A 25,000-nucleotide genomic window follows, 5' to 3' on the forward strand; every position below is an offset into this window, starting at 1 on the left:
TCTGGCCAAATTTTTAAATACGAGTTTTCCCAGAGTACGACAGTTCAGTTAACTGGCTAAGGTTGTATTATTTGGGCACTATGTAGTTAAGTAATAAGGTATCATCCTCGAATGGCGCCAATCGACTTTTGACACTTTTGTGAATAAAACTATTGATTATCTTAGATAGTTGAAAATATGATGGATTATTACAATACAGGAAAGTCGTTTTCGCAATATGTTTTTTTTTTCAATTTCGTCAATTTTTATCATGCTATTTCAATTGAATAGAATTTAAAAAGCTTTTGTCTCGGACGTTCGACAACACTCCACAGTTAACTAAATCGCTTTTTTTTTATTACAAAAATTCACAGATGTCCACATTGTCATTTTGCTTGTGTCTTGTCTCCCACCATCCAAAAAATGCGCTGCCCACGTGAGACGTGTAAGAAAAATACATGTCGGATGTGTGGAGTTGACTGGGACGAGCATAAAGGAAAGACTTGCATTGAAGTGGAGAAAGAAGACGAGACTTCACTCAGAAAAAAGTAGTGAGTACCTATGCTATCGTTGACGAAGTGGCTTTTCATTTTAAACGTATCAAGATAATGAAAAAATGTTTTTAATTAGGAACTTTATCTGCCAACCGGCTCAATGGCCCACCGTTTTTTTTTTCTCCCTCCTGAAATCCACAAACCATCTCTGATGTCTTGTCATTGATAAGGAATTTCAAAGATTTGTGGAATTTAAACTAATTATAGACAATTAGGTGAGTGTTAGAAATAGTGGAATTTTTTTTGCAGTTTTGACTTTGTATAATAATGATAATATGCAATATACGGTTTTGTCTTTTAATTTTGCCCCCCCCCCCCTACCCCCCCCCCCCCCCCCATTTTTGTGGTGCGCAAAAGATGCTGACTACACGATCTTAACTGACGAGATGGGATATATAATCATTAATAAAATCTTTCAGATACAAAGATGAGCAATTAAATCGTTTTTCGAGTTAAAACATAGCTTTGCAATCATATAATTAATTCTAGGTTTAATTGGCGACCAGTGGAGTTCATAAAACTTTGTGGCTATGTGTTCTCTTTTTGTCTTCTTTTACACGATTCGTGCGGCTGTAGTTTCTTTAAAAGACTATCAGGTAGATTAAAAAGTAATGAATTATAATAGCCAAGTCTAGAAAAGATAAAAAAGAGACTAATGTTTGAATGGACTTTTGGGTTAAAATATTTGACAATTGAGCAATGTTTAGTAATTCAAGACATAGAATTTTGCAATTATAGGATACATGAGTTTCCATAGACAGATTACAATCAAAATAAATGCCGAGATTAGATACTGGCTTTGTCCGAAAAAGGAATAATTTCATTTTGAGCGTTCAGTGAATTCGAATTGGCCGAATGCATAAACTTTCTAGGGTTTATAAAAAGAACCTCCGTTTTCTCTTCATTCATGTTAAGTTTATTGCAAGTCATCCACATCCTCACCTCTCCATTTTTCTCAATAAGCAATCAGTATCAGTATCTGAACTGTCACGCTGAGTGTCATCATATGTGTGCAATAATGACATGATAGTAGATAGAAATGAACGATGAAGAACATTTCCGAGAGATCTCTGCTCTTCCTCTTAAAGACATTTAAGGAGCACACAATTTATTTTCATTGAATAATTAAAGTGCCTTTCGTATCTTGTACTTTTTTCTTTTGTTCTGAATTTATGTTCACAAATAAGAAAAGAAAAAGTTTTATGGCACTAGTTCATAAAATGTTTTTAAAAAGTTAGTATAAAGCTGACAAAAGAAAATTAAAGAATTAATTATTCAGACACATCCGTTTTTTGTGTGGGTTTTTTAACATTCTTTATGCACTCCGTTGAATTCGTTTTGTCTTTGATCTTCAGTGAAGAGAAAATGACTAAAGCGACACTTCGATCATGTGACAAGTGTAGCACTCCCTTCGTCAAAGAGGATGGGTGTAATAAAATGGTGTGCCACTGTGGGGCAACCATGTGTTACATATGTCGGGAAAACAATGTAAGTTATATTATTATTATTATTATTATTATTATTATTATTATTATTATTATTATTATTATTATTATTATTATTATTATTATTATTATTATTATTCCTGCTCCTTCTCTCCTCCTTCTCATCCTCTTCTTCTTCCTCCTTCTCCTCCTCTTCCTCCTTCACACCCTGCTCCTGTTCCTTCTTCTATTTCCCCTACTCTTCTTCATTCGTCTTAAATTTTTTTTCTTATTTTAACTCTCCCTCTCCCTCTACCCTTTATCTTTGTGTCGTTGGCCTATGCTTGGATAATCCGCCGACAGGAAGGAATTTAGATGTGTGCGCCACATCTATTCTAAGAGAGATCTATGTGAGTTTTAAATTTGGGAACAATCTGATTGTCTGTCGGAAACCCATACCAAGGTCTGCCAAGCTAGGCACACGGGCAATAGAATGCGGTTGGATCTAATTAAAAGTGTAACATTGGAGAGCAGGCACAGCCGGAAGTTAAAAATCTACGAGCGTGCGTATTATTCAGACAACTAATCATCCTTTTTAAACAGTCCTCAATTTGGTTCCCACCCACTGTCATGGCCTTTTTGGAGGATACATCGCCATTCCATTCTTCCTTTGCACTGCCCCTTTTATTTTCAAAGATCCCTGCTACAGTCAATGGGCCATACCTTTTTTTTTTATTATTAATATATTTTGGGGGGGTGGGGGGGGGGGTGTTCCTCCCTTCTTTCAGATTGCATACAATAAATTGCCTTCTTGCATTGGGGATGATATCAAAATACTCACATTTAGTGTCTGAAACCCTTAGAGAGATAAACTAATTCACTGCAACGTTCTTTTTACCTTTGAACGACATATTATATACATCCCCATATTTCTACATTTCTAACAGATTGATTATAAACACTTTTGTACCCACGCTCATTCACCCGGAAAAGGCTGCATATCGTGCAACAAATGTTATCTCTGGACAAGCTCTAAGGTACGTTTAAAATTATTAAGTTCAAATATATGTCTTTTAGATCTTAACTGTATCTGCTTTTGAATTAAAACTGGAATTCTCTAGATAATAGTGACTGTGCAATTTTCTTGCATAATCCTAGTTATATTTCGTATCTTTATAGTTCTGTCTGTTGATAAAATAGAAACCCATAGCATCCACACCATTCGTTTTTGTAAATAAACTGGAGCTTAAATTCTACATCATCATTTTTATAACTACAGGAAGACGACGAGCGTGCGATTGCGGAATTAAAAAAGGAAGCTTCAAGAAAAAGAAAAAAATTAGGTAAGCAAGCAACGCTTGTCTTATGTTTTTCTTTGAATCGTTAATAGGAAGGATTTGTCTTTTTACTTTATGAATGCAAAGGGACTGCCGTCTACAATTTATCTTTTTAAAAAAAGAAGGAGCTAGGTCCAGATAAATTCAGTGCGGGGAACACATTTCAAACTGTAACTATCAATTACCTGTGCTCTTTTACCAAATGGACCAATTCAATAGAAAACACAAGCCATCGTTCCTGTACCCAAAAATAATCCACCAACCCGATAACACGATTTTAGATCTTTCGCTTTTATATTCATTATCATGAAATGTCTGGTGAAAATTCTAAAATGAGAGCTACTACAATTTGTATATGACCATCGTATACTCGATCCATATCAATTCGACTCCATCAAAATCTCAAAGACCAAGATTAAAGAAAAGAATAAAAAAGAGCGAGTGGAATAACGAAAATAAAAGTTGGGATTTGTAAAAACATTCAAATGCCTTGGCTTAACTATAGATAATAGGTTATGATTTGAGTCGCAAACCAAAAATATCATCAAAAATGTAGCCAGGGCTTATGCAGACTCAGAAAGTTAAGATCAACAAATCTACAGGACTTCCAAAACAATCAACACCGACCCGAAAAGCAAAAATACGAAATGTAGGACTAATCGACATAAGCAACGTTTGTTCCAACGGCTATAAAATCAATTAACAAAACTATGGTGGAAAAATGAGACAGCAACAGAAGAGACCGAGCAGCTGACGTAAATGACGTCCGTGCTTCTTCATTTTTCATCGTCATCATCATCATTATCAACAACACCATCGTCATCATCATCATCATCATCATCATCATCATCATCATCATCACCATCATCATCAACATCATCATCGTCGTCGTCGTTGTCATCATCATCACCATCATCTACCTCATCATCTTTCTCATCATCATCACACATCTCCATTTACTACCATTTGTTTCCACAGGATATGATACATATAAAGCCATCGGGGCACCCACCGCAGAAAGCCGGAAGACGACGAAAAATTGAGACAAAGATGAGAGTGAAGAATTGGCTAGTTCATTAACCTCCTATTGGAATATTCATTTCTATTTTTTATTCATTTCATTTCACAATATCATCATAACTACATCTTTCTGTTTATTAGGGATGCAAGTCGAAAGCTTTTGTTTATAAAGTCAGCCAGATTATTTGAGTGACTTTCAAAACCTGCTAGATCTGTTCATCATTCAGAGATATCGATATTTACAATCATATATAAATACGTGTCTTCTTTGCCTTATAGATTAATATCCTGGGCGTTTTGGAAGTGAAGCTTTTCCCGGGTGATTCCGATATGTCTAATAGATTAAAAGATAGTTTTAACCCATTTTCTACCTTGGTGTGAAATAGCAGGTTTTGAAATTCATCTCATTTAAGGATTCTCAAATCTCACTGTTAATCAGTTAATTGCCGCACTCTGGAAAAGCTCGTATTTAAAAAATTTAGTCAGAAAACGCGTCCTTCAAATATCGATCGATTTAAATGACCCTCATCTTGGCATTAATTCTCAAACCTGGGACTTCGCAAAGTTTTTCCAGAGTGTGGCAGTTTACTTATTAAAATCGCAAAACAATGGTTGCTCCAATCCATTTAAATAATGCAGAGAATGATCCGCTTTCTGTTGCCACGAGGTGTTTTAATATGAAATATCATTTTTACGTTCTAATATCAAACCGTCCAACTACATTGGTAGACATTTTTGGCTGTGCTTTGTTAACTTTCTTGTTTGTTTTGTTTTTGTTTTCTGGAAGTTGGGGGTGGATAAAAGTTGTTTCTCTTTGGTGTTCTTTATTGTAATTGTAGAGTGGTAGAGCGTCGGGATAATTTGTTTTGTTTTGTTTTTCTTTTATCTTTTCCGTCTTTTTTTTTTTTTTTTTTTTTTGTGGTCCAAGTTTTCAGTTGACCCTAAACCAAGTGCCTATTTTACTTAATAATGCAGACTCTCCAATAATAAAGGAATCCGAATACTGTATGACTTTATGAAATGGAAAGATCGATTAAATATACTTATATAATATAATTAATAGATATATCTTTTTTAATGCTTTAATTCAATTTGTTTATGATTTTACTGTGAGCATCACATAATATCTAGTGTGGTCTTACAAAAACAATAATAATTCAAGTTTGCTTTGAAATGAGAACCGTCTTTATTCAGGCATCTGTGAGCGTAACCAATGAAAATCAAAATACGCCAGCACTTACACCAATGCTTTTTATTATATATTCTTGAAAGCAACGGTGTTTTTGATTTCCTTGGTTACTATCACCCATGCTTGAATAAATCACACGCACAGACACACACACACACACACTGGGTGGGGATCCTGACCTCCAATAGGCAGGGAGGTACATACTGTGTCTTCTATCTCCTTATATCTGTTTTCCAACATGCTTTCTGTCTTTGTCTTGGAATGAGGTTACTTGATTTTGTCCTGGCCCTTTCCGGAGTCCTAAATGGGAGGGAAACAGTCGAATGCATAGTTATTGTTTTGGGAGATGATATTTTTTCCTTGTAAATCATCTCTCTGTTATGCATTGTATTATGTTTAGTTTGCATATTATATTATATGATTGGTAAACATTTGAGTGCATTCCTCTTAGTTGGGACTTGTGCTTATGTCTGGATGAGACTTTTAGGTGATCTCAAATTAAATACATTGGTGGTATGCTCTTGGAATCTACATCTGACCCCTATTTGTTCCCAGTTCCCCTTTGTCTTACTTTCTCTTTGGTGCTTTAATTGTAATTCTAGAACTTTTTACTATCCCATTTTATTCCTTTTTACTGGCGCAGATATAACCTAAATGTGTTGCAAGCGCCGTAAAACCCTTAAAAACAAAAACAAAAAACAAACAGACACACACACACACATGCTTACAGACGTACGCGCTCACATACACACACACACTCACTGGGTGGGATTCCCGACCTCCCATTGTGGGCAGGGAGGTACTTGTTGTCTTCTGTATCTGTTTTCCAGTTGCTTTACGTCTTTGACTTGGAATAAGATTACTTAGTTTTGTCCTGACCCTGGCCGGAGTCATTGGCTCGGAGGGAAATAGTCGAATGTATCGTTTAGGGAGATGATCTTTTTTTTCCTTGTAATTCATCTCTCTGTTATGTACTGTTATTTTTGTTTAATTTTAACATATGATTTGTAAACATTGGAGTGTATTCCTCTTAGTGGGATCTTGTACTGGTGTCTGGGTGAAACTTTTAGGTAATCTCAAACTAAGTACTTTTGGAATCTACATCTATTCCCTATTTAAACCATTTCCTCTATGTCTTACTTTTCCTCAAGTTCTTTTAATTGTACATCTATGATGTTTTTACTATCCAATTTTCTTCCTTTTCACTGGCCGTAAAACCCTTTAAAACAAACAAAATCAATAACACACACACACACACAGAAAGAAAGAAAGAAAGAGAGAGAGAGAGAGAGAGAGAGAGAGAGAGAGAGAGAGAGAGAGAGAGAGAGTTTTAAACACCTATGGCTTTCCATACATGAGACAACCAATTAAGTGTCATTAATTAATCATAACACAATTTAAGTCCACAACTATATGATTGATATAAGGATTACGTACCCATGTCCACACATTTTCCACTAATTATGATTTCAAGTTAATCACTGTAGCAGGCTGATCTTAGAGTGATGGAATGGGAGAAACGCCGAATTTAACTGATTACTTGCTTATATCGAAATATGAAAGGAGTTGGGCCAATCCCAGAAACCAATGATGTTCCTGGATTCGTTTGTGCCAGAATTTTACAGGTCATTTAGTCGAATCACATTTCGCGTATGCTAGTCTGGCTGGTTCGTCAGATATGTTATATTCACGCGTCATTGCGTAATCTAGGGTAATTTTACTGCCGCTTTGATCAGCCGGACCGGTCGATTAATTATGCAGGCATATGGCAATCTCGTCTCTCAGCTGGTCGTTTTAATTAATTCTGCGTCATAATCGGCGTCCTTGTAATGTCGGCAGATTGTAAAATTAATTATGCGGGTGTCATAAAAGATTGTAGGCGACTCTGTGAGCAAAATATGTATGAGTTATTTAAAATCCTGAGAAAGTTAGGAGGTATTTGAAATAAATCACTATAATCTATACAATTTAAAAATATCAGCAATGACCGGGTTTCATTTTTTAAATTACAGAATCACTCAAATATTCAAATGCAATAAGTATTAGAATCTTGATTTTATTCAAAATTTTGCTATGGGTGTGTACAGTAAGGACAATTTATCTATGTAAATTGAGTAGATATTTGACAATATTATAAATAATATTATTCTAGGTTAAAGTACAAATTAAGAATCATTTCTAAGACGACTTAACTCTTTCCTTAAAGACCATCAGGATTTTTCACGAAATGCCAAACCTACCGACACAAAAATTGATTTAGTTACACTCAAAATTACAGGGAATAAAGACATACTATACATATTTTTGTTCAGCAAAAAAGGGCTTTTCAAAATAGTATTAAATTCTTATGGCTGTAATAAAGATTTTTTCCAAATTTTATGATTTATAAAACAAATTTAAATACAAAAAAAATTCATCGAATCGTAACTAATCTGACGATTTCCTGTGGTTGGTAAGGAGGGAGTTCATCTCTATTACACACAAACCATAAAGCAATATGTGAATGTGTGGCTAACAGCGTAAACCACAGTTTTACATTAAATATAATAAAATATATGCTTCAATTGCCTATTGCATCAGCTGGAACAAGTACAGCAGTGTTCAATTTAAGGCTTCACAGATGTGACATGGCTCTCACCAACTACAATGTTAGGAATTTCGAAACCAAAAATACAAAGGCATAAATTAAACAATCTGAAACACTAAACCCTGAAAAAGTCAAGCGACCTTATTGCCCACATTTTTCTATATCGGTTTATCCAAGAAAGAATATTGAGATATATGCTGTGTATAAGTAAAGTAAAATCGTTATTCTATAATTGAACACAAAAGAAAGGTGTCGATTTAAACATTGTAATGGTGTAAATGTTATCATAGTTTTGGGGAATTTTTTCTCCATAAAAATGATGATACTAAATCCCAGAATAGACCTTCGGGTCATTAGATTTATAAATAAAATGACTTAGATTCTTCTTTAGCTGTACATTTTATTGTCGTATTAAACAAAGATGGTAGCTCACCCCTTCAAATGGATATTTTGTTGGTGCAGTTTAGATGCTAAGAATTGAATTGGTTTTCAAAAAAATACCAGACTTGGGTCCAGTTGTGTGGCTTGGTGGCTCAGAGGTAAAGTGTCTCGTTTTGTAGCAAAAGTCAAGCCATGTTAAGCGTTGTCAGTGGCCGGATCGGTGACAGTGGTCGTGGATATTTCTGGTCCCGTCGTTGTGTCATTCAGTAAGGCAATTAAAGCAATTAAGGCCCCATTCGATTGTGGTGTGAATGAGTATCTGGCTACTGGCAGTGACGGATATTATAAGAGTGTTGGTACAAAAAGGACGCCTAGAGAGCGACTTGTAGTGTATTGAAATGGAAATATGGTTCCAAATGGCCTGCTGGAGGAATAAATTAAACATTGTGAAGCGCATTGAAGCGCATCCGTGGAAATGCTCTATATAAATGTTAATATTTTATGTTACCCATCTATTGATATCAATAATATTTATTTAGGGAAATCAAAATGAACTTAAGCTTTTAAGAATCGTGAGCTTTATATACAAAAAATAGTTTCTATAAGGGAAAAAATGAAATTCCATATTTAATTTGTTATCATTTGAATTAAAATTCATTTGGCAGCATCTGATCCACATAGACAGAATACTAGTTTGAACCGGTGAACCACATATATAAACTAACTCATTCTTTTGATCTCCTGGCTCGAAGCAAAAGGGCGACAAAGGCAGAGATGTAGAAAGTGAATAGAATGCCCCACAACATGCTCACGTCAAACCATAAGCGCTCCTGGAATCAAATAGAATATTGTTTTCTTTTAATTTAAATTCCACACGACCTCTATTTTATAGATAGATTAGCATCAATTAAGTCAATCATTTTTTTTCAATCATCACCATCATCATCATCATCATCATCATCATCATCATCATCATCATCATCATCATCATCATCATCGACATCATCATCATCATGATCATCATCATCATCATCATCATCATCATGATTATCATCATCATGATTATCATCATCATCATCATCATCATCATCATCATCATCATCATCATCATCATCATCATCATCATCATCATCATCACCATCACCATCATCATCAACAGCAACAGAATCAATTCATAATCATACATACTATTGTAATAACATGCACTGCCTTCATACTCGACACCTACCCCAACACACACACACACACACACACACACACACACACACACACTACTTCATAAAATCGCCACCAAGGCTGTCATCACGCCAACATCGTCCATATTATCAAAATAGTTACAGTCTTTATACAGATATAAAAACCAGCTCTCAAAACTTAAGTTACCTCTTTAAAGCTGAGATATTTGAGTACGTCATCCCCTGATGTATACATACAGAATCTGGTCCGGCATGCCTCGTCTAAACTCATGTCTTTAGATATATTCGCATATCTGTTGTCGCATTCTATGACAGATGGTTGAATAATAATAATAATAATATAATAATAATAATAATAATAATAATAATAATAATAATAATAATAATAATAATAATAATAATAATAATAATAGAAATAATAATAATAATAATAGAAATAATAATAATAATAATAGAAATAATAACAATAATAATAATAATAATAATAATAATAATATAATAATAATAATAAAATAATAATAATAATAATAATAATAATAATAATAATAATAATAATAATAATAATAATAATAATAATAATAATAATAATAATAATAATAATGTATAATAAATATAATTATAAAGCTGTGTATCATCAGTATATATGTGATAATTAATATCACATTACATACTGACACTAGCACCAGCACCATAAATATTGTCATCATCATCATCATCTTCATCATCATCATAATCATCATCATCATCACCATCATCATCATCATCATCACCATCATCATCATCATCATCATCATCATCATCATCATCATCATCATCGCCATCATCATCATTCATTCCATTTCATGTATCCTCTTGGTGTTTGATCAGCACATAAGGCTGACCATCATTACTATTATTATTATTATTATTATTATTATTTTTATTATTATTATTATTATTACTATTGTTGTTATTGTTGTTGTTGTTGTTGTTATTATCATTTTTGTTATTATTATTATTATTATTATTATTATTATTATTATTATTATTATTATTATTATTATTATTATTATTATTATTATCATTATTATCGCATTATCGTCATTATTATTATCATCTTCATATATTTTGACATATCTGTTGTCACATTCTATGAAAGATGATAGAATAAATTACTTCATATTATCATTATTATTATCAATATTACTATTATTATAAGATTATTATTGTTATCATTGCTATTATAATAATTGTTATCATTGTCATCATAATCATCATTATCAATTTCATTATCTATCGTGTTGGTATACGTGAATTAACCGTCTCTAAAAATCTATACATGTATGCTTTGTGTTGTGTACAATCTTCTTTATCTTTCTGAAATAACCCATGCATAATAACAGAAGAAAAAGCTTAAAAACAAACAAACCCGCATTCAAAAAAGAAAAAAGTGATGTATCATTTGGTGACAACTAGAGTCAGAAATACATAATGTACGGAAACTTTTGTTGTTTTTTTTTTTTTACTTTTATGATTCCTCCCATTGGAGTAGAAATTTTGTTTTCAACAAATTATATTATGTATTTTGTTTTTTGATAATAAAATAGTTTTTCCCTTACAATGCATTTCAAGTGATTTCATATTTTTCTACATGCATTTTATCGGATACAGTCTTCTAATTTTGATAATTGTGAATCGAAGAGATCAATCTTAGCTGTCGTTGCAATCACCAATGGCTTTTGACTTTTGAATCTGTCTACGTGGCTCGCTGTCCTTGCTCTTGATTGCTGGGTAAGGTCTTCTGACCTCCCACGGTGGACGGAGGGGTCACTTGCTGTGTCTTTTACCTTCCGTTCCCTATTTGAACCAGTCTCCTTTGTTTTTCATTTTCTTTGGTGCTTTAAACTTCAGATCTACATTCTTTCCCTCTATCATCTTCATTTTAACTGGCGCTGAAATGACATGATAGTGTCGCACGCGCCGAAAAATCTCAAAAACAAAACAAAAAACAAACGTCGTTCTCGATTGACGAAAATACGATGCAAGTTTGGTATCTCCCATAGTGGACAGGGAGGTACATGCTGTGTCTTCTATCCTCCCGTACCTGTTTTCCAATTGTTTCCTGTCGTTGTCTTGGAATGAGATTACTTAGTTTTGTCCTGACCCTGGCCGGAGTTCCTTGGCTGGGAGGGAAACAGTCGAATGTATAGTTATAGTTTTGGGAGATGATATCTTTTTTCCTTGTAAATCATCTCTGTTATGCATTGTATTATGTTTAGTTTACATATTATATTATATGATTTGTAAACATGTGAGTGTATTCCTCTTAGTTGGGACCTGTGCTTGTGTCTGGATGAGACTTTTAGGTGATCTCAAACCAAGTACTTTGACGGTGTGCTCTTGGAATCTACATCTGTTCCCTATTTGAACCAATTCCCCTTTGTCTCACCTTTTCTTTTGTGCTTTAATTGTAATTCTAGAACTTTTTACTATCCCATTTTCTTCCTTTTTACTGGCGCTGATATGACCTTAATGTGTTGCAAGCGCCGTAAAACCCTTAAAAACAAAAACAAAACAAGTTTGGTATCTGTGTAAAGCCTTGGACTTGCGTCTACGTGTACTCATTTTCAGCTCTGATAGCCCAATTTTTTACTGGCTGGTTCATTGTTGCATTGGAAATACTCTCAAACCATTGAAAATTAGTATCTATTACAACAATGCTTAATCATCAAGTCCATAATTATGTCCGGATCTCAGGTCTTCAAATAAGTATACACGCCAAATTGGGAATAGACTCACATATTATATTTTCCTTGAATCTGTCTCTATGTGAAATTTTCCAAAATTTATTTTTCGAACTATCGTTTGTTGCTTTTTTTTCGAAATTTGACCTACGTTCGTTTTTTTTAACGTTTGTTTTATGATCATGTACAATCTAGTATAATCTTTGGACTATTTCATCGTCTTCCTTCTTACTGGTAATCAAATGGTCTTAAACTGTTGCAAGCGCAGTGAAAGTCCTAAAAACAAAAAAAAAAGCATAAAGAGAAACAAAATTATCTTCCTGTTTATTCTTTCTTTGTAGTACTTTAGAATTAGAACATTGGCTTCTTAATCACTATTAAAATAAGATATTATTGTGACTCGAAAGTATAAAGTGGGTTGTAGGGTTTTCTATTCCTGTATGTCGGTTGCTCTTTTCTACTCTAGTGCATCAAATAGAAGGGAGGTGAGGTAGTAATAGAATTGGGCGGGGGGGGGGGGGGGGGGGGGGGGGGGGGGGGCACTTTGGCGTAGTAGCTTTCAAACAGAATTAGAATCTTTTTGCCCATGGTTTTACTCGGACCTATATGTGTACGTAAGTGTTTGCATGTGAAATATATATATATATATATATATATATATATATATATATATATATATATATATATATATATATATATATATATAATATTTTTTTTTTCTTTTTTTTTTTCCCAATAAAACATCTCTGAGTGCCTGTTTATCAGCAGTATGAAATACCATCTAAGAGTCTAATGCATTGGTTGAGAATCATTTCAATCTTGTGACCTTGAGTGTCCCTTGACCCGACATAGAAGTAGATTGCTGCTGCTAGAATCTACGTCCTTGAACTTTTTCTCTTTGTCCAGTTTTTTTCCTTCCGTCGATATGATCCAATAATGTCGAAGGCACTGGCCTCTATGTTCAGTGTGTGAACAATCCTCATTTTCTCAGGAGCTTAGTTAGCCTAAATCTGTTGCAAATTCCTGAATCAAAATTAAATTAAACTAAATAACACAAAATGAGATACAAAGTTTTGCCATACCAATCGCATCAATAGTTGACCACTGGTTGATAATCATAATTTCATAGGCATATCGGTACCACGACAAAAATTTCAACCATTCGAAGTATACCGGGGTGGAGCTGAAATTAGAAGAAATTGAAAATGAAATTTTCCCTGGGTCACGTGAGGTTTTGAAAATCGCAAGTCAATCTAAACCATTAGAATCAATATACTAAATATTTCAAGATGAGTTTCAATGGGGGAAATGCAAACAAACATAAAAATATTTTGGATGTTCTATTGATAGCAAACTTTATTTGACATTAACATAAAAAGAAATTATTCTGATTGGAATGTTGGAAATGACATGGAAGATAACAAGGAGTTGTAACACGAGGTGTGATCTATTCCCCCCCCCCCCCCCCCCCCCCCCTTCCCCCATAGAGTTTAAGAAGCTAAGGACCGAGACACTTATTAGAGGGGTTGGGTTGTCTTCTCTGAAGATTTTTCGTTTCAACTCTGTTTGAGCTCCTAACTTGTGCAGCCGGTATCTCCATTATTTGTCAAATTCTTATAACGATTTTAAGCCTCAGACATGTAACTATTCATTTGATTTCCGGTAATAAATAGTAAATTGCAATTTTGTCCATTCAGTTCGATATGACCCGTGCGTTTCATAATACAGACAAATTCCCTTGTTAGAAGCTCGGTTTATATCCGGAATCTTACATTATCTGTCACTGCCCATAGCTAGATTTTGATTAGCACCGAGTGAAGTTCGGACGTGTGAATGACAAAAGTATGCAATGGTTGGAACCTATCTGATATTTGACAACATGTCAAGTATTTTGAGAGTTGTGGAAGAGGAAAAGTCACTATTTAACTAACATAAATATGTACTTACTCGTTGTTTATAAACATTCCTCCGAAGAGAAGAAATGGAATGATGATGGGAATGGTCACGGCCAGCGCCACTGTTGTAGATCCACACACAACGGATATCATGTAGCCTGAAAAAAAATTATTTAACTTGAGCTTTATATACAGCCTGTAAAGGCTATAACATTTTTTTTCCGACACTGACAACACTGATACAGTGCAAGCACTTATTTTACACATGAGTACGATAAGAGTTTGTAATTTAGGAGTCTTTACCAAGGATTCAGCTTTGTGCCGACAACAGGATTCAAACCAGGAGCCTACAGCAGCCGATTGTCATACCTCTAGGCCATAAAATCGCACACAATAATGCAAGCAGTTAACATTTGATTAACGAGACTCATACATCTGATAGGGTTTGCAATACACGGAGTGTGCAAGTCAGAATTGTCCAGGCCGTCTTATACACATGCATTAGATGAGTTTAAATGTGATCTAGCCGAACGTATTTTGAAAAAGAACAGTTTTCCCCCAAAGTACACCATCAGTATAAAAGCTATCTGGTAAATCCAATAATTTATCTTGGTACATTTGAGAGAAGCAAGCTTACCGACAGATACAGACACCATGGCAGTTAAAACAAGAACGGCTGCTGCTACAAAGAAATTCTCGAGCTCTTCAAGGAAACCTGGAATGAGAAGATTTACAAAAGTTTTACAAACTGTTCATCATGACAGGACTTTGCTTCTATTCTACGGTTTTATTATTGAACACAGTGTGTACTATTTGGTTAACATTGCATATACTGTGTTTTAAAAAAAAACAACGGCTGTATGTTGTTATGAAATAATGCAAATTGTACTTAAGTTGGAATTTATAAAAAGTCCAATATCGCTATTGTTAACATTGAAGCTAAGGTAATTGCGAAGAACCAGTCACATTTTAATCAGATCTTGTTCCCCCTTAACCGCTGAGCTTATAAACACGATATGAGATTGAGTTTGGAGCAGTATTAAAAAGAACAACGTGTTACTGGTCACGACGTAATCGAGTAGTTTGAATCTATGATCTTCGTATACGAGTTGTGGTTTAAGTTTAATTAAAATCGTCACGATCAATGACTAACTTTTTGAGAGAACAAGTTTTGATTTCTTTTTTTACTAGCACCCAAAGTCTTCAGGCATGTGTACGATTTGACTGAGAGAGCAAAATAAGCTTCGAACATTAAACATTCCAACAACTATAATTTTTTTTAAAATATGGTTGGGGTTCAACATTGTTGCGAACAGCAAATGTAAAATTTATATCATCGAGCACAGAATTACATACCGGCAAATCTAAAAATGATAAAACTAATTTTACAGACTGATATACGAGTAACTTTGAAAAACGTTTATCATCCGTTGACTCAAATTGATACGAAGCAAATCTGCTAGGTTGTAATAACTCAGTCTTTTTTCACGTTTGACTTTCATTCATTGCGAGTACAATTTATTTTACGCAATTCTAGCATATCAACAAAATTGATGACGTAAATTTGAATCTCTATTGATACTATGAGATAATAATAATCTCATCAGCAACAAAAAAATGATAACTTAATTTTACATCTATCTTGATATTATCAAGTAATGCTAATCTTTCTAATCCATTCTTTAAAAAAAAACAGGGTTGGGGATCAATATTGTTCCATAAAGCTAATATTACATTTTTATCATCAGGCTCAGAATTACTGACAAATTTAGAAATACAATACCGTAGTATGATAAGTGTAATAGATGACCACCTATTCCTAATAGCCTTTATTTCTCCCTAAATATTACAGGTTCTCCACTAGTTGATTGCAAAAATATTACTCTAGATGGCGTATAAAGAAAGGAACTGCTTAAAATTGACTCAAATTACCTTTTTTATTTTAAAAAAAATGATTTAAGTGCCTTCATTTAAAAGTTGGTCGTACACTCGTAGAAACCATCAGGCCTTGAGAAATGCTGTATATTTCCAAATTGGCCTTATAATAGTTATTACTGTTGAAAAGGCATATAGATGTCATGACCGAGGTGTGGGTTAGCCCCTTTACAGTGTAAGAAATTAAGGACCCAAGGGGTTTCTTTTCTGAGACTTTTCGTCAAAAAATAAGTCCTACTGGGTCACAGTAGTTCTCATAACGACGTCAATTATTGTGTGAACAGTGACTGGTATGCTTTGGGCAATAATACAAAAGGAATTCCATTGATTACATTCGACATTGTGAGCCGTATTTTTTTTAAATAAGGAGCAGGCTAAGATCTGAGATAGTGTATATGAAACAGTGCCAGACAAAGAAAGAAAGAAAATTACCTCTCGAGAGGTCTGATGTTCGATCCCCTGTCGAGAGTGGATCATCTTATACATTTCATTGTTTATTTAATTTTTTTTAATGTTAAGAATTAGCATAGTGATGACAATTTGAAGTAGACAATCTGCAGAAAATTAGTTTTGAGAAAAAAGTCTTCAAATATTACGAAACGTCATTTCATCGTTTAAAGTGCACTCGGAAAATAATAAGATTGACATGCTTAAACAAACTGTCGTATTAATGGGAGATCCCTCTATTCATCGGAAAGTTCCAAAACACATTTTATTTGCTCTAGTTTTTTGGATTAGCGAAAAATAATCTCAGTAGTTATTCCATAATGGCTCAGAAGTTTCTTTAAGACATTTCGATCAATGCTGTCAAAGGCCTTCTCATAATCAATACAGTTTATGAATAGTGATGTATTCCACTCCAGTGCCTGTTCTATAATGATGCGTAAAGTTTACACCGAAGTACCAAAATTGTAAAGATTCGTTACAAGTGTTAACGCAGCTGTTAGAATAGAACATTTATTTTTAGTTGTTTTTTTACTTAATCCCGAAATGACTTTCAGTACTCGCATACCCTTACCTATCATCCAGTAGGTGATGCTGCAGAATATGAAACAGATGGCAGAGAACAAAGGAATCTGTGCGTAATATAAAATACAATAGAATGTGAGGGAAGTGGCTTTTAATTATATAAATAAATTAGTCTGACGTGATCATAACATTCTGTATTCCCCTATGGTTTACACAAATACTTGGTTAAACTGAAAATTATTAGTAAGTCATATTTTTTCTTCATACCACCTCAAATAAGTAGTAATTGGATTCCTAGATTACTTTAGATATGTTGAAAACTACTCGGTGACATTCAAAGGCTACTTCAGAGAAAGGCAATCAGTCCCGTTAGAATGATCGGGATAAAATCAACTGTATACGTCATTTGACTTGAAAGAAATAGACTATATAGTCTGTTACGTCATTAACAACATTCTAGTGATGGACAGAAAGCATTATCATCATCATCATCATCATCATCATCATCATCATCATCATCATCATCATCATCATCATCATCATCATCATTATCATCATCATCATTATCATCAGCTTCATCATCATTATCATCATCATCATCATCATCATCATCATCATCAGCATCATCATCATCAGCATCATCATCATCATGAGTTATAAGATGCCAACCTCTGAAAGTGTTTTGCTCAAATAGTAGGTGTCCATCCTATAAAGACCCGTGCCATACTCTCTCATGATGATGGCCATTTCTATAGGAAAAGACTGAAGAAAAAATACAAAATCGAGATAATTGTTTTATCAAATAACTTAGATGGAAACGTACAAAAGGTTATGTCATCAACAAGAGACAAAGAAGAAGTAGGAAGGCGTTAACATCTGTCGGTGCTTTGCTCTCCGGTTAAAATAATTTCAATACCGGTCCAAAATCGTATAAGATATCAAATTATGGCTAGTCATTTTGGCTTTAAAACCACTAGTTTGACATAATACTGATCATATTACAATATACGATCCTTAGACTCTTGCTTTTTAGAATTCCGGAGTGTACCCAACCGCTGCACGAGCTTGCGAGTGCGTGTTGGGAACAAAGTTCGAATTCCAAAGCGCAAGGGTGTCAGAAATCGTTTCTTCCACCCCTCAGTCAATTCCTATTTCGTCATCTTTGAATAAAAGACACCTTCAAAACCATATAAATGATACTTCTTTCTAAAGAATCAGATTTTTAGTGAAACTTAACGATTTATAATCTGACGTCTCATATTATTATTGTAAACATGTTATAATTACGCGTTATTATCTAGGGAGAGGGGTGGAATAATATGGATTTGAGCCTAAGGTGACAATTTTGGCCTGTCGTCTCATAAAATAATGAGATATAGGAACTTTGAGTTTTTAGAAATATGTGTGAGGCTATGTGGGCTAGTGGAATGACACCCGCCTTTGGATTGGAAGGTTAAGGGTTTTAGTCCCAAGCGGCGCATTGTTCAGTCCTTGGAAAAGGCTTTTTATTCACATTCTGGTGTAAAATGAATACCTGGCCGTTAACAGCGCTGCCCCTGTCCTGAAAAAAAAAGTCATATCGCCAAACAGACGTTATGTCTCGTCCTACATGGTCAGTGTTGCTGTTGGCTAGGGTCCACTTGTAAAGCGCTTGAGCACATTTAGTGGATATTGAATATCCGAGAATCTGAAATCATTGAATACATTTCTTTTTTGATGTCATGCATGTTCTTTAATATTATTTTGTGTTGATGTAAAGCGCCAAGAGCCTCATTATTGAGGATACCATGTGCTCTATTAGAGTCCATTATTATTATTAGTATTATTATTATTATTATTATTATTATTATTATTATTATTATTATTATTATTATTATTATTATTATTATTATTATTATTATATATGGCATATATATGGTATATATATATATATATATATATATATATATATATATATATATATATTTATATAATATATATATATATATATATATATATATATATATATATATACCATATATGTGTGTGTGTGTGTGTGTGTGTGTGTTTGTGTGTGTATAAAAGATCAAACTAACACCAGCATGAGTTGTGCTTAACCAAATTTGCAGATTGCAGCACCCGTTTTGAAAACAAACTCGCATGGTTTAACTTTACCAAATAAGACAAAATTATAATCATAATGTATCTGATTACTCGTTTTCATTTTTTTTTTTAACCAGTCTTAAAATGGTTATGCAGAGTGTCAATTCCTTAAAAGGACAATTTACTTCTTTTTTTTTATACGGCATTATTACTCAGCTACTCTGACGGGTAACATCGGTCTGTTATTGGACCGAGCGAGACAGTTACGATTCAGTCTCGCCAGGTAATACTCAGTTACTATTTATAGATGAACGTATTCAGGTGTCACCGGGACGTATACGGGCATTAGCTCGGAACGGGCCAAACAGGCGGTTATTAATAGATACTGTCTAAACCATGAATGGTCAAAATTCAGGATTGTGGAGATACGAAAGAGGCAAAAGTTACTAGCAGGCGGGGCACCGTGATGTGTTACTATTTTTATAAAATTGCAGGTGAATCACATTTTCCAAGAATTGAGTGAATCATGGTAATTGACAGAGACTTGTATATAAGACGCGCGATTTTCCTAGACATTTCAGAACTCACCTCAGCGCAAAAACTACGTCAACGCGAGTTATTCTACATTTGCACAATTCCTAGTATTAAAAAAAAAGTTCAAGAAAATCAAAGGTAAGAATTTTTTTTTGACATTGTTACATTTAAAAACTATAGCATAAGGTTTATTGATTAGTTCTTTCAGCTAGTCTATTTATTAGTTCTATTGCAGTTGCATTTTATTTTAATTTATATTTATAATGCCCATATTGAATGAATCAAAGATAAAATGTTGGCATAGAGTAATTTGCATTTTACACAAGTTTGTTTCATGAATGTTAACTACCTTATTGCCGTTTTTCTTTCACTTTCTATTCTCTGGTTTAATACTCTACGTATGCGATATCCGTTATCAGGTTCTTTTTTATTCTTACTTTCGACAATTAAAAACGGGAAATGTTCTTGCTCCTTTAATTTCTTTAAGTATATTCATCAAATTTACCTTTAATGCAATATGTGCATTAATCATGAATGTTCCACCCCAATGGGCCAATAAATACACGGCGTTCCAACCAACCCGTTCACAAAAGTGGACGTTGAATTGATATTTCATCGATTGCTGAATGGGCAAAGTTAACCCAAGAGGGGAAAAAAGCTCAATAACTGTTTCCAAGCAGCTTTAGCAACTTTAACAACGACTTCTTTGTTCGGTATGCCAATTCGACAAATTTAAGGCCAAACGTTTACTTTTATTCGAAAATTCGACATCCAGCAGCTAACGCATTGCTGTCATGTATTTTTTTTCCACCAATTCTATCATTCCTCTCTAGTCATTCAATTTCTTTTTTTTCAGGAAAGGGGGGGGGGTCTCCTTTTTTGTTTGTTTATGGATTCAGCGTTCTTTTTAAAAATCTAATTTTTGTTTTGTTGTCAGTTTACTAAGGTTTTGTTTAAAATTTCTTAACTATCTGATTTATTTTGTTTTTCGTTTTTCAATCTTTAAATAGTACAAATTAAGTTTAATTATTCACTTCTCATTCTAAGGTTGTTTTTACAGCTTGAATATTTGATAATAATAATAATAATAATAATAATAATAATAATAAAATAATAATAATAATAATAATAATAATAATAATAATAATAATAATAATAATAATAATAATGATGATGATGATGATGATGATAATAATAATAATAATAATAATAATAATAATAATAATAATAATAATAATAATAATAATAATAATAATAATTATAATAATAATAATCGTAAGAAGAAGAAGAAGAAGAAGAAGAAGAAGAAGAAGAAGAAGAAGAAGAAGAAGAAGAAGAAGAAGAAGAAGAAGAAGAAGAAGAAAATATTAATAGATTAATTACGCCCTTTCCCCACAGCACCGTTAGATACCGTCGCATAGACATTCCATGTAACATGTAGGGATGTAGATAATCCATCATACAAGTTGTCTGATGTTAACAGGAATCACCCATGTTGTACAAAGTAATGTTAATAACAATCAATTATTATTATTATTATTATTATTATTATTATTATTATTATTATTATTATTATTATTATTATTATTATTATTATTATTATTATTACTATTATTATTACTATTACTATTACTACTACTACTACTACTACTACTACTACTACTACTACTACTACTACTACTACTACTACTACTACTAATAATAATAATAATAATAATAATAATAATATTATTATTATTATTATTATTATTATTATTATTATTATTATTATTATTATTATCATCATCATTATTATTATTATTATTATTATTATTATTATTATTATTATTATTATTATTATTATTATTATTATTATTGTTATTGTTATCACGAAATATCTAATAAACTTACTTGGAGGGGTGGAATATTTTTATAAAATGTATTATGTCCTCGTTATATTGTATCGTGCAATGACAGATACTCGCAAGCTCGTTGTGTTATTGGGCATAACTTGTTTATTAAATACAAAGAAATAAAAGAATCGTATTTCATTCTTTTCAACAAAGTTTTATTATTTCACTCATAGTTCATAATTGTAACCTGTCGCCTCAATACAGTGTTACCTAGAGCTTGAAAATTGAATTTATAATTTATTTTTTTAAATGAAAATTTGTTTACGATTAGGTCTTTTATTAAGTCTTAGAATAAATAAACATAAAATTTCAACTTTCTCATCGTTTTACTTCAAATTCCCATTTTAGAATCTTGTTCATCCCGACATAATAACGATTTGAGGTGAGGGGTCAGAATTTAGACAGAATTAAAATGTTCTGCGTCTCGTTCACTCCGACATAATGGTGATGTTGGTCACTTGTAGGTTCCATGAAACGCCATATTTCTTATCTTTTTTTTGGGATGTGTCATAGAAATCATCTCCTTGCCTTTGTTTTTATACAGATCCATCATGCCTACAACAAACTATTACCCGGAAGAGGATATGGCTGCCGTTGTCATTGACAACGGATCGGGCATGTGTAAAGCAGGTTTTGCTGGAGATGACGCTCCAAGGTCAGTATTCCCCGCAATCACCGGCAGACCCAAGTATGATTCCGTCATGGTGGGAATGGGGAAGAAAGACTGTTATGTCGGAGATGAGGCACAAGCCCAGAGAGGTGTGCTGTCGATGAGGTACCCACTGGAGCACGGTATTATCACCAATTGGGACGATATGGAAAAGATCTGGCACCACACTTTCTACAACGAGTTGAGAGTAGCGCCCGAGGAGCATCCAGTTCTTCTGACAGAAGCACCTCTCAACCCTAAAGCAAATCGTGAAAAGATGACGCAGATTATGTTTGAAACTTTCAACGCCCCAGCTTTCTACGTCGGAATTCAGGCAGTCCTGGCTTTGTATGCGTCTGGTAGAACAACAGGCATTGTTATGGACTCCGGTGACGGTGTTACCCATGCTGTGCCAATCTACGAAGGTTACGCCCTTCCTCATGCCATCAAGAGGGCGGATCTGGCCGGAAGAGATTTGTCAAGGTATCTTCAGAGAATCCTCAATGAGAGAGGTTACTCCTTCGTCACTTCCTCCGAACAAGAAATTGTCCGAGACATCAAAGAGAAACTTTGTTATGCTGCTTTGGACTTTGAGTCAGAGATGGATACTTCAGCGAGGTCATCGGCTATTGAGAAGTCGTATGAACTTCCTGATGGACAGATCATCACCATTGGCAATGAGAGATTTAGGGCTACTGAGGTTCTTTTCCAGCCTTCTTTCAAAGGCGATGAATCGCCTGGGATTCATGAAATGGTGTACAATTCTATCATGAATTGTGATATCGATATTCGAAAGGACATGTATGTAAACACAGTGCTGTCAGGCGGTACGACTATGTTCCCTGGTTTGTCTGACAGGCTACACAGAGAGTTGTCAACATTAGCGCCACCTTCTAATAAGGTAAGGGTCATTGCACCCCCAGAGAGAAAATATTCTGTGTGGATCGGAGGATCCATTATGGCGTCTCTGTCCACCTTTCAACAGATGTGGATATCTAAACAGGAATATGATGATGCAGGACCTTCTATTGTTCACAGGAAATGTTTTTAGAAAGTAAGATAGATAGATAGATAGAGAGAGAGAGAGAGAGAGAGAGAGAGAGAGAGGAGGGGAGAATAACAGATACAAAGAGAGAGAGAGAGAGAGAGAGAGAGAGAGAGAGAGAGAGAGAGAGAGAGGAAGATGGGGGTATAAAGCCATCGTCATTACCACGATCTTCAGAGGGAGAGAAAGAGAGGTAGAGAGAGAGAGGGGAGAGAGAGAGAGAGAGAGAGAGAGAGAGAAAGAGAGAGAGAGAAGAGAGAAGAGAGAAAAAAAGGAAATAAAGAAAGAGAGAGGGAGAGAGAGAGGGGGGTGAGAGAGGGAGAGAGGGGGTGGGAGAGAATAAAGCCACTATGATTATCATCACCATCATCATCATTATCATCATCATTACCATCAGCATTATCATCATTATCATCATCAACAACAAAAGATATTACAATCATCATTATCATCCAGAATATTATCATGATTATCATCATGTCATCATTATCGTCATCATCATCATCATCATCATCATCATCATCATCATCATCATCATCATCATCATCATCATCATTACCATTACATAATTATCACCATCATCATTATCATTAATGACTGTAGTTATATATCTTTATGCGGCTGGTATGTATAACTTATTGTATTAAATAAAACACCTTAACTATGAATAAAATAAATTGATTGTTTTTATAACTATGTTTGACTTTAAGTGGCGTAAAAGTGTTTTAGACCGAAGTACTATATACAACTTTTCATATCTTTATCTTTAGGGTAAACTTGATCATATAAATAGGGTAAAATCCATGAAACGTGGGCAAAGCGCTTCACAAGAGTCGTTGGCTAACTGCAACATTTAACATGTTGGACGAGACATGTATGACGCCTGTGGGGCGATATTAGGATGTTGTTGGACAGAGACAACGCTGTTAACGGCCCGATACTTATTTTACGTCCGAGTACCTTGAGAGAATGTGACTTAACGGCTTTTCCAAGGAGTCAACAATGCACCGATCATAGCGGGATTCGAACGCTTGACTTTGCGAGTGCCACATCACTAGACCACATAGCCGCATCTTTAACCAGTTACTGCTCCTGTATATTTTCAAAACCGTTCTTACCGCTAATACAGCGAACATGTTGGAGAGGGAGACATTGGTAATGAGGAGATACAAAGCACCGTTGATATTCATCACTCCTTTTTGATCGACGCTGAGTTGAAGATAGATTAAACCAACTACCAGGGCCACGGACTGGAGATAAGAATAAATACATAGATAAACAAATAAATGGATACATAAATATTTAAATAAATAATAAATATAATATTTAAATATTGTTTTGCCTGATTCATTAAGGAAGTATTCTGGTGCGAAAACTTTTACAGAAAATTGTGTGATATGTGTTGGGTTTTTTTAAACATAATACGCTAATTGCTATAGTATATGCGGTGTTCAATGGGGAGGGGAGGCCCGCAGTCAGTAAACATTAGTGAATGATGTTCTAATCTGGAACGCTAACAGCTTCAAGACAATTAGGGTTTACAAAAGTGGAATGAGACGTAGAAGTCATGACGTCACATCTTCCTCTCTTTCGGTTCAAAAGTCCTTGG

The 25,000-nt window shown here is 34.1% G+C and overlaps 3 protein-coding genes across 9 annotated transcripts in view; 2 read left to right on the forward strand and 1 right to left on the reverse strand.

Annotated features, from left to right (window-relative positions):
- Positions 1–4,873, forward strand: part of LOC144965586 (E3 ubiquitin-protein ligase RNF216-like) — a 10,077-nt gene extending 5,204 nt beyond the window's left edge. The window contains exons 5-9 of the mRNA XM_078901089.1: positions 354–530; positions 1,889–2,021; positions 2,905–2,994; positions 3,237–3,300; positions 4,273–4,873. Of these exons, the coding sequence (XP_078757215.1) occupies positions 354–530; positions 1,889–2,021; positions 2,905–2,994; positions 3,237–3,300; positions 4,273–4,337 (529 nt within the window). The 3' untranslated portion in view covers positions 4,338–4,873. The remainder of the gene's footprint in view (positions 1–353; positions 531–1,888; positions 2,022–2,904; positions 2,995–3,236; positions 3,301–4,272) is intronic.
- Positions 4,874–7,534: 2,661 nt separating this feature from the next.
- LOC144965582 (protein white-like) overlaps positions 7,535–25,000 on the reverse strand; it is a 66,374-nt gene continuing 48,908 nt past the window's right edge. For all 7 annotated transcript variants that reach the window (XM_078901080.1, XM_078901079.1, XM_078901082.1 and 4 more), the window contains 8 exons: positions 24,510–24,641; positions 17,859–17,951; positions 17,239–17,296; positions 14,923–15,000; positions 14,338–14,443; positions 13,473–13,573; positions 9,855–9,973; positions 7,535–9,301 (listed from right to left, as the gene is read on the reverse strand). In XM_078901080.1, the coding sequence (XP_078757206.1) occupies positions 9,197–9,301; positions 9,855–9,973; positions 13,473–13,573; positions 14,338–14,443; positions 14,923–15,000; positions 17,239–17,296; positions 17,859–17,951; positions 24,510–24,641 (792 nt within the window). In that variant the 3' untranslated portion in view covers positions 7,535–9,196. The remainder of the gene's footprint in view (positions 9,302–9,854; positions 9,974–13,472; positions 13,574–14,337; positions 14,444–14,922; positions 15,001–17,238; positions 17,297–17,858; positions 17,952–24,509; positions 24,642–25,000) is intronic.
- Positions 19,697–23,612, forward strand: LOC144965584 (actin, cytoplasmic-like). The gene is made up of 2 exons (XM_078901086.1): positions 19,697–19,943; positions 22,242–23,612. Exons 1-2 carry the CDS (start codon positions 19,798–19,800, stop codon positions 23,395–23,397), a joined length of 1,302 nt encoding a protein of 433 aa, XP_078757212.1. The 5' UTR covers positions 19,697–19,797; the 3' UTR covers positions 23,398–23,612.

This window comes from Berghia stephanieae, chromosome 2 (genome assembly GCF_034508935.2).
Source record: "Berghia stephanieae isolate SIO BIC M18660-M18661 chromosome 2, UCSD_Bste_1.3, whole genome shotgun sequence".
Lineage (NCBI taxonomy): Eukaryota > Metazoa > Mollusca > Gastropoda > Nudibranchia > Aeolidiidae > Berghia > Berghia stephanieae.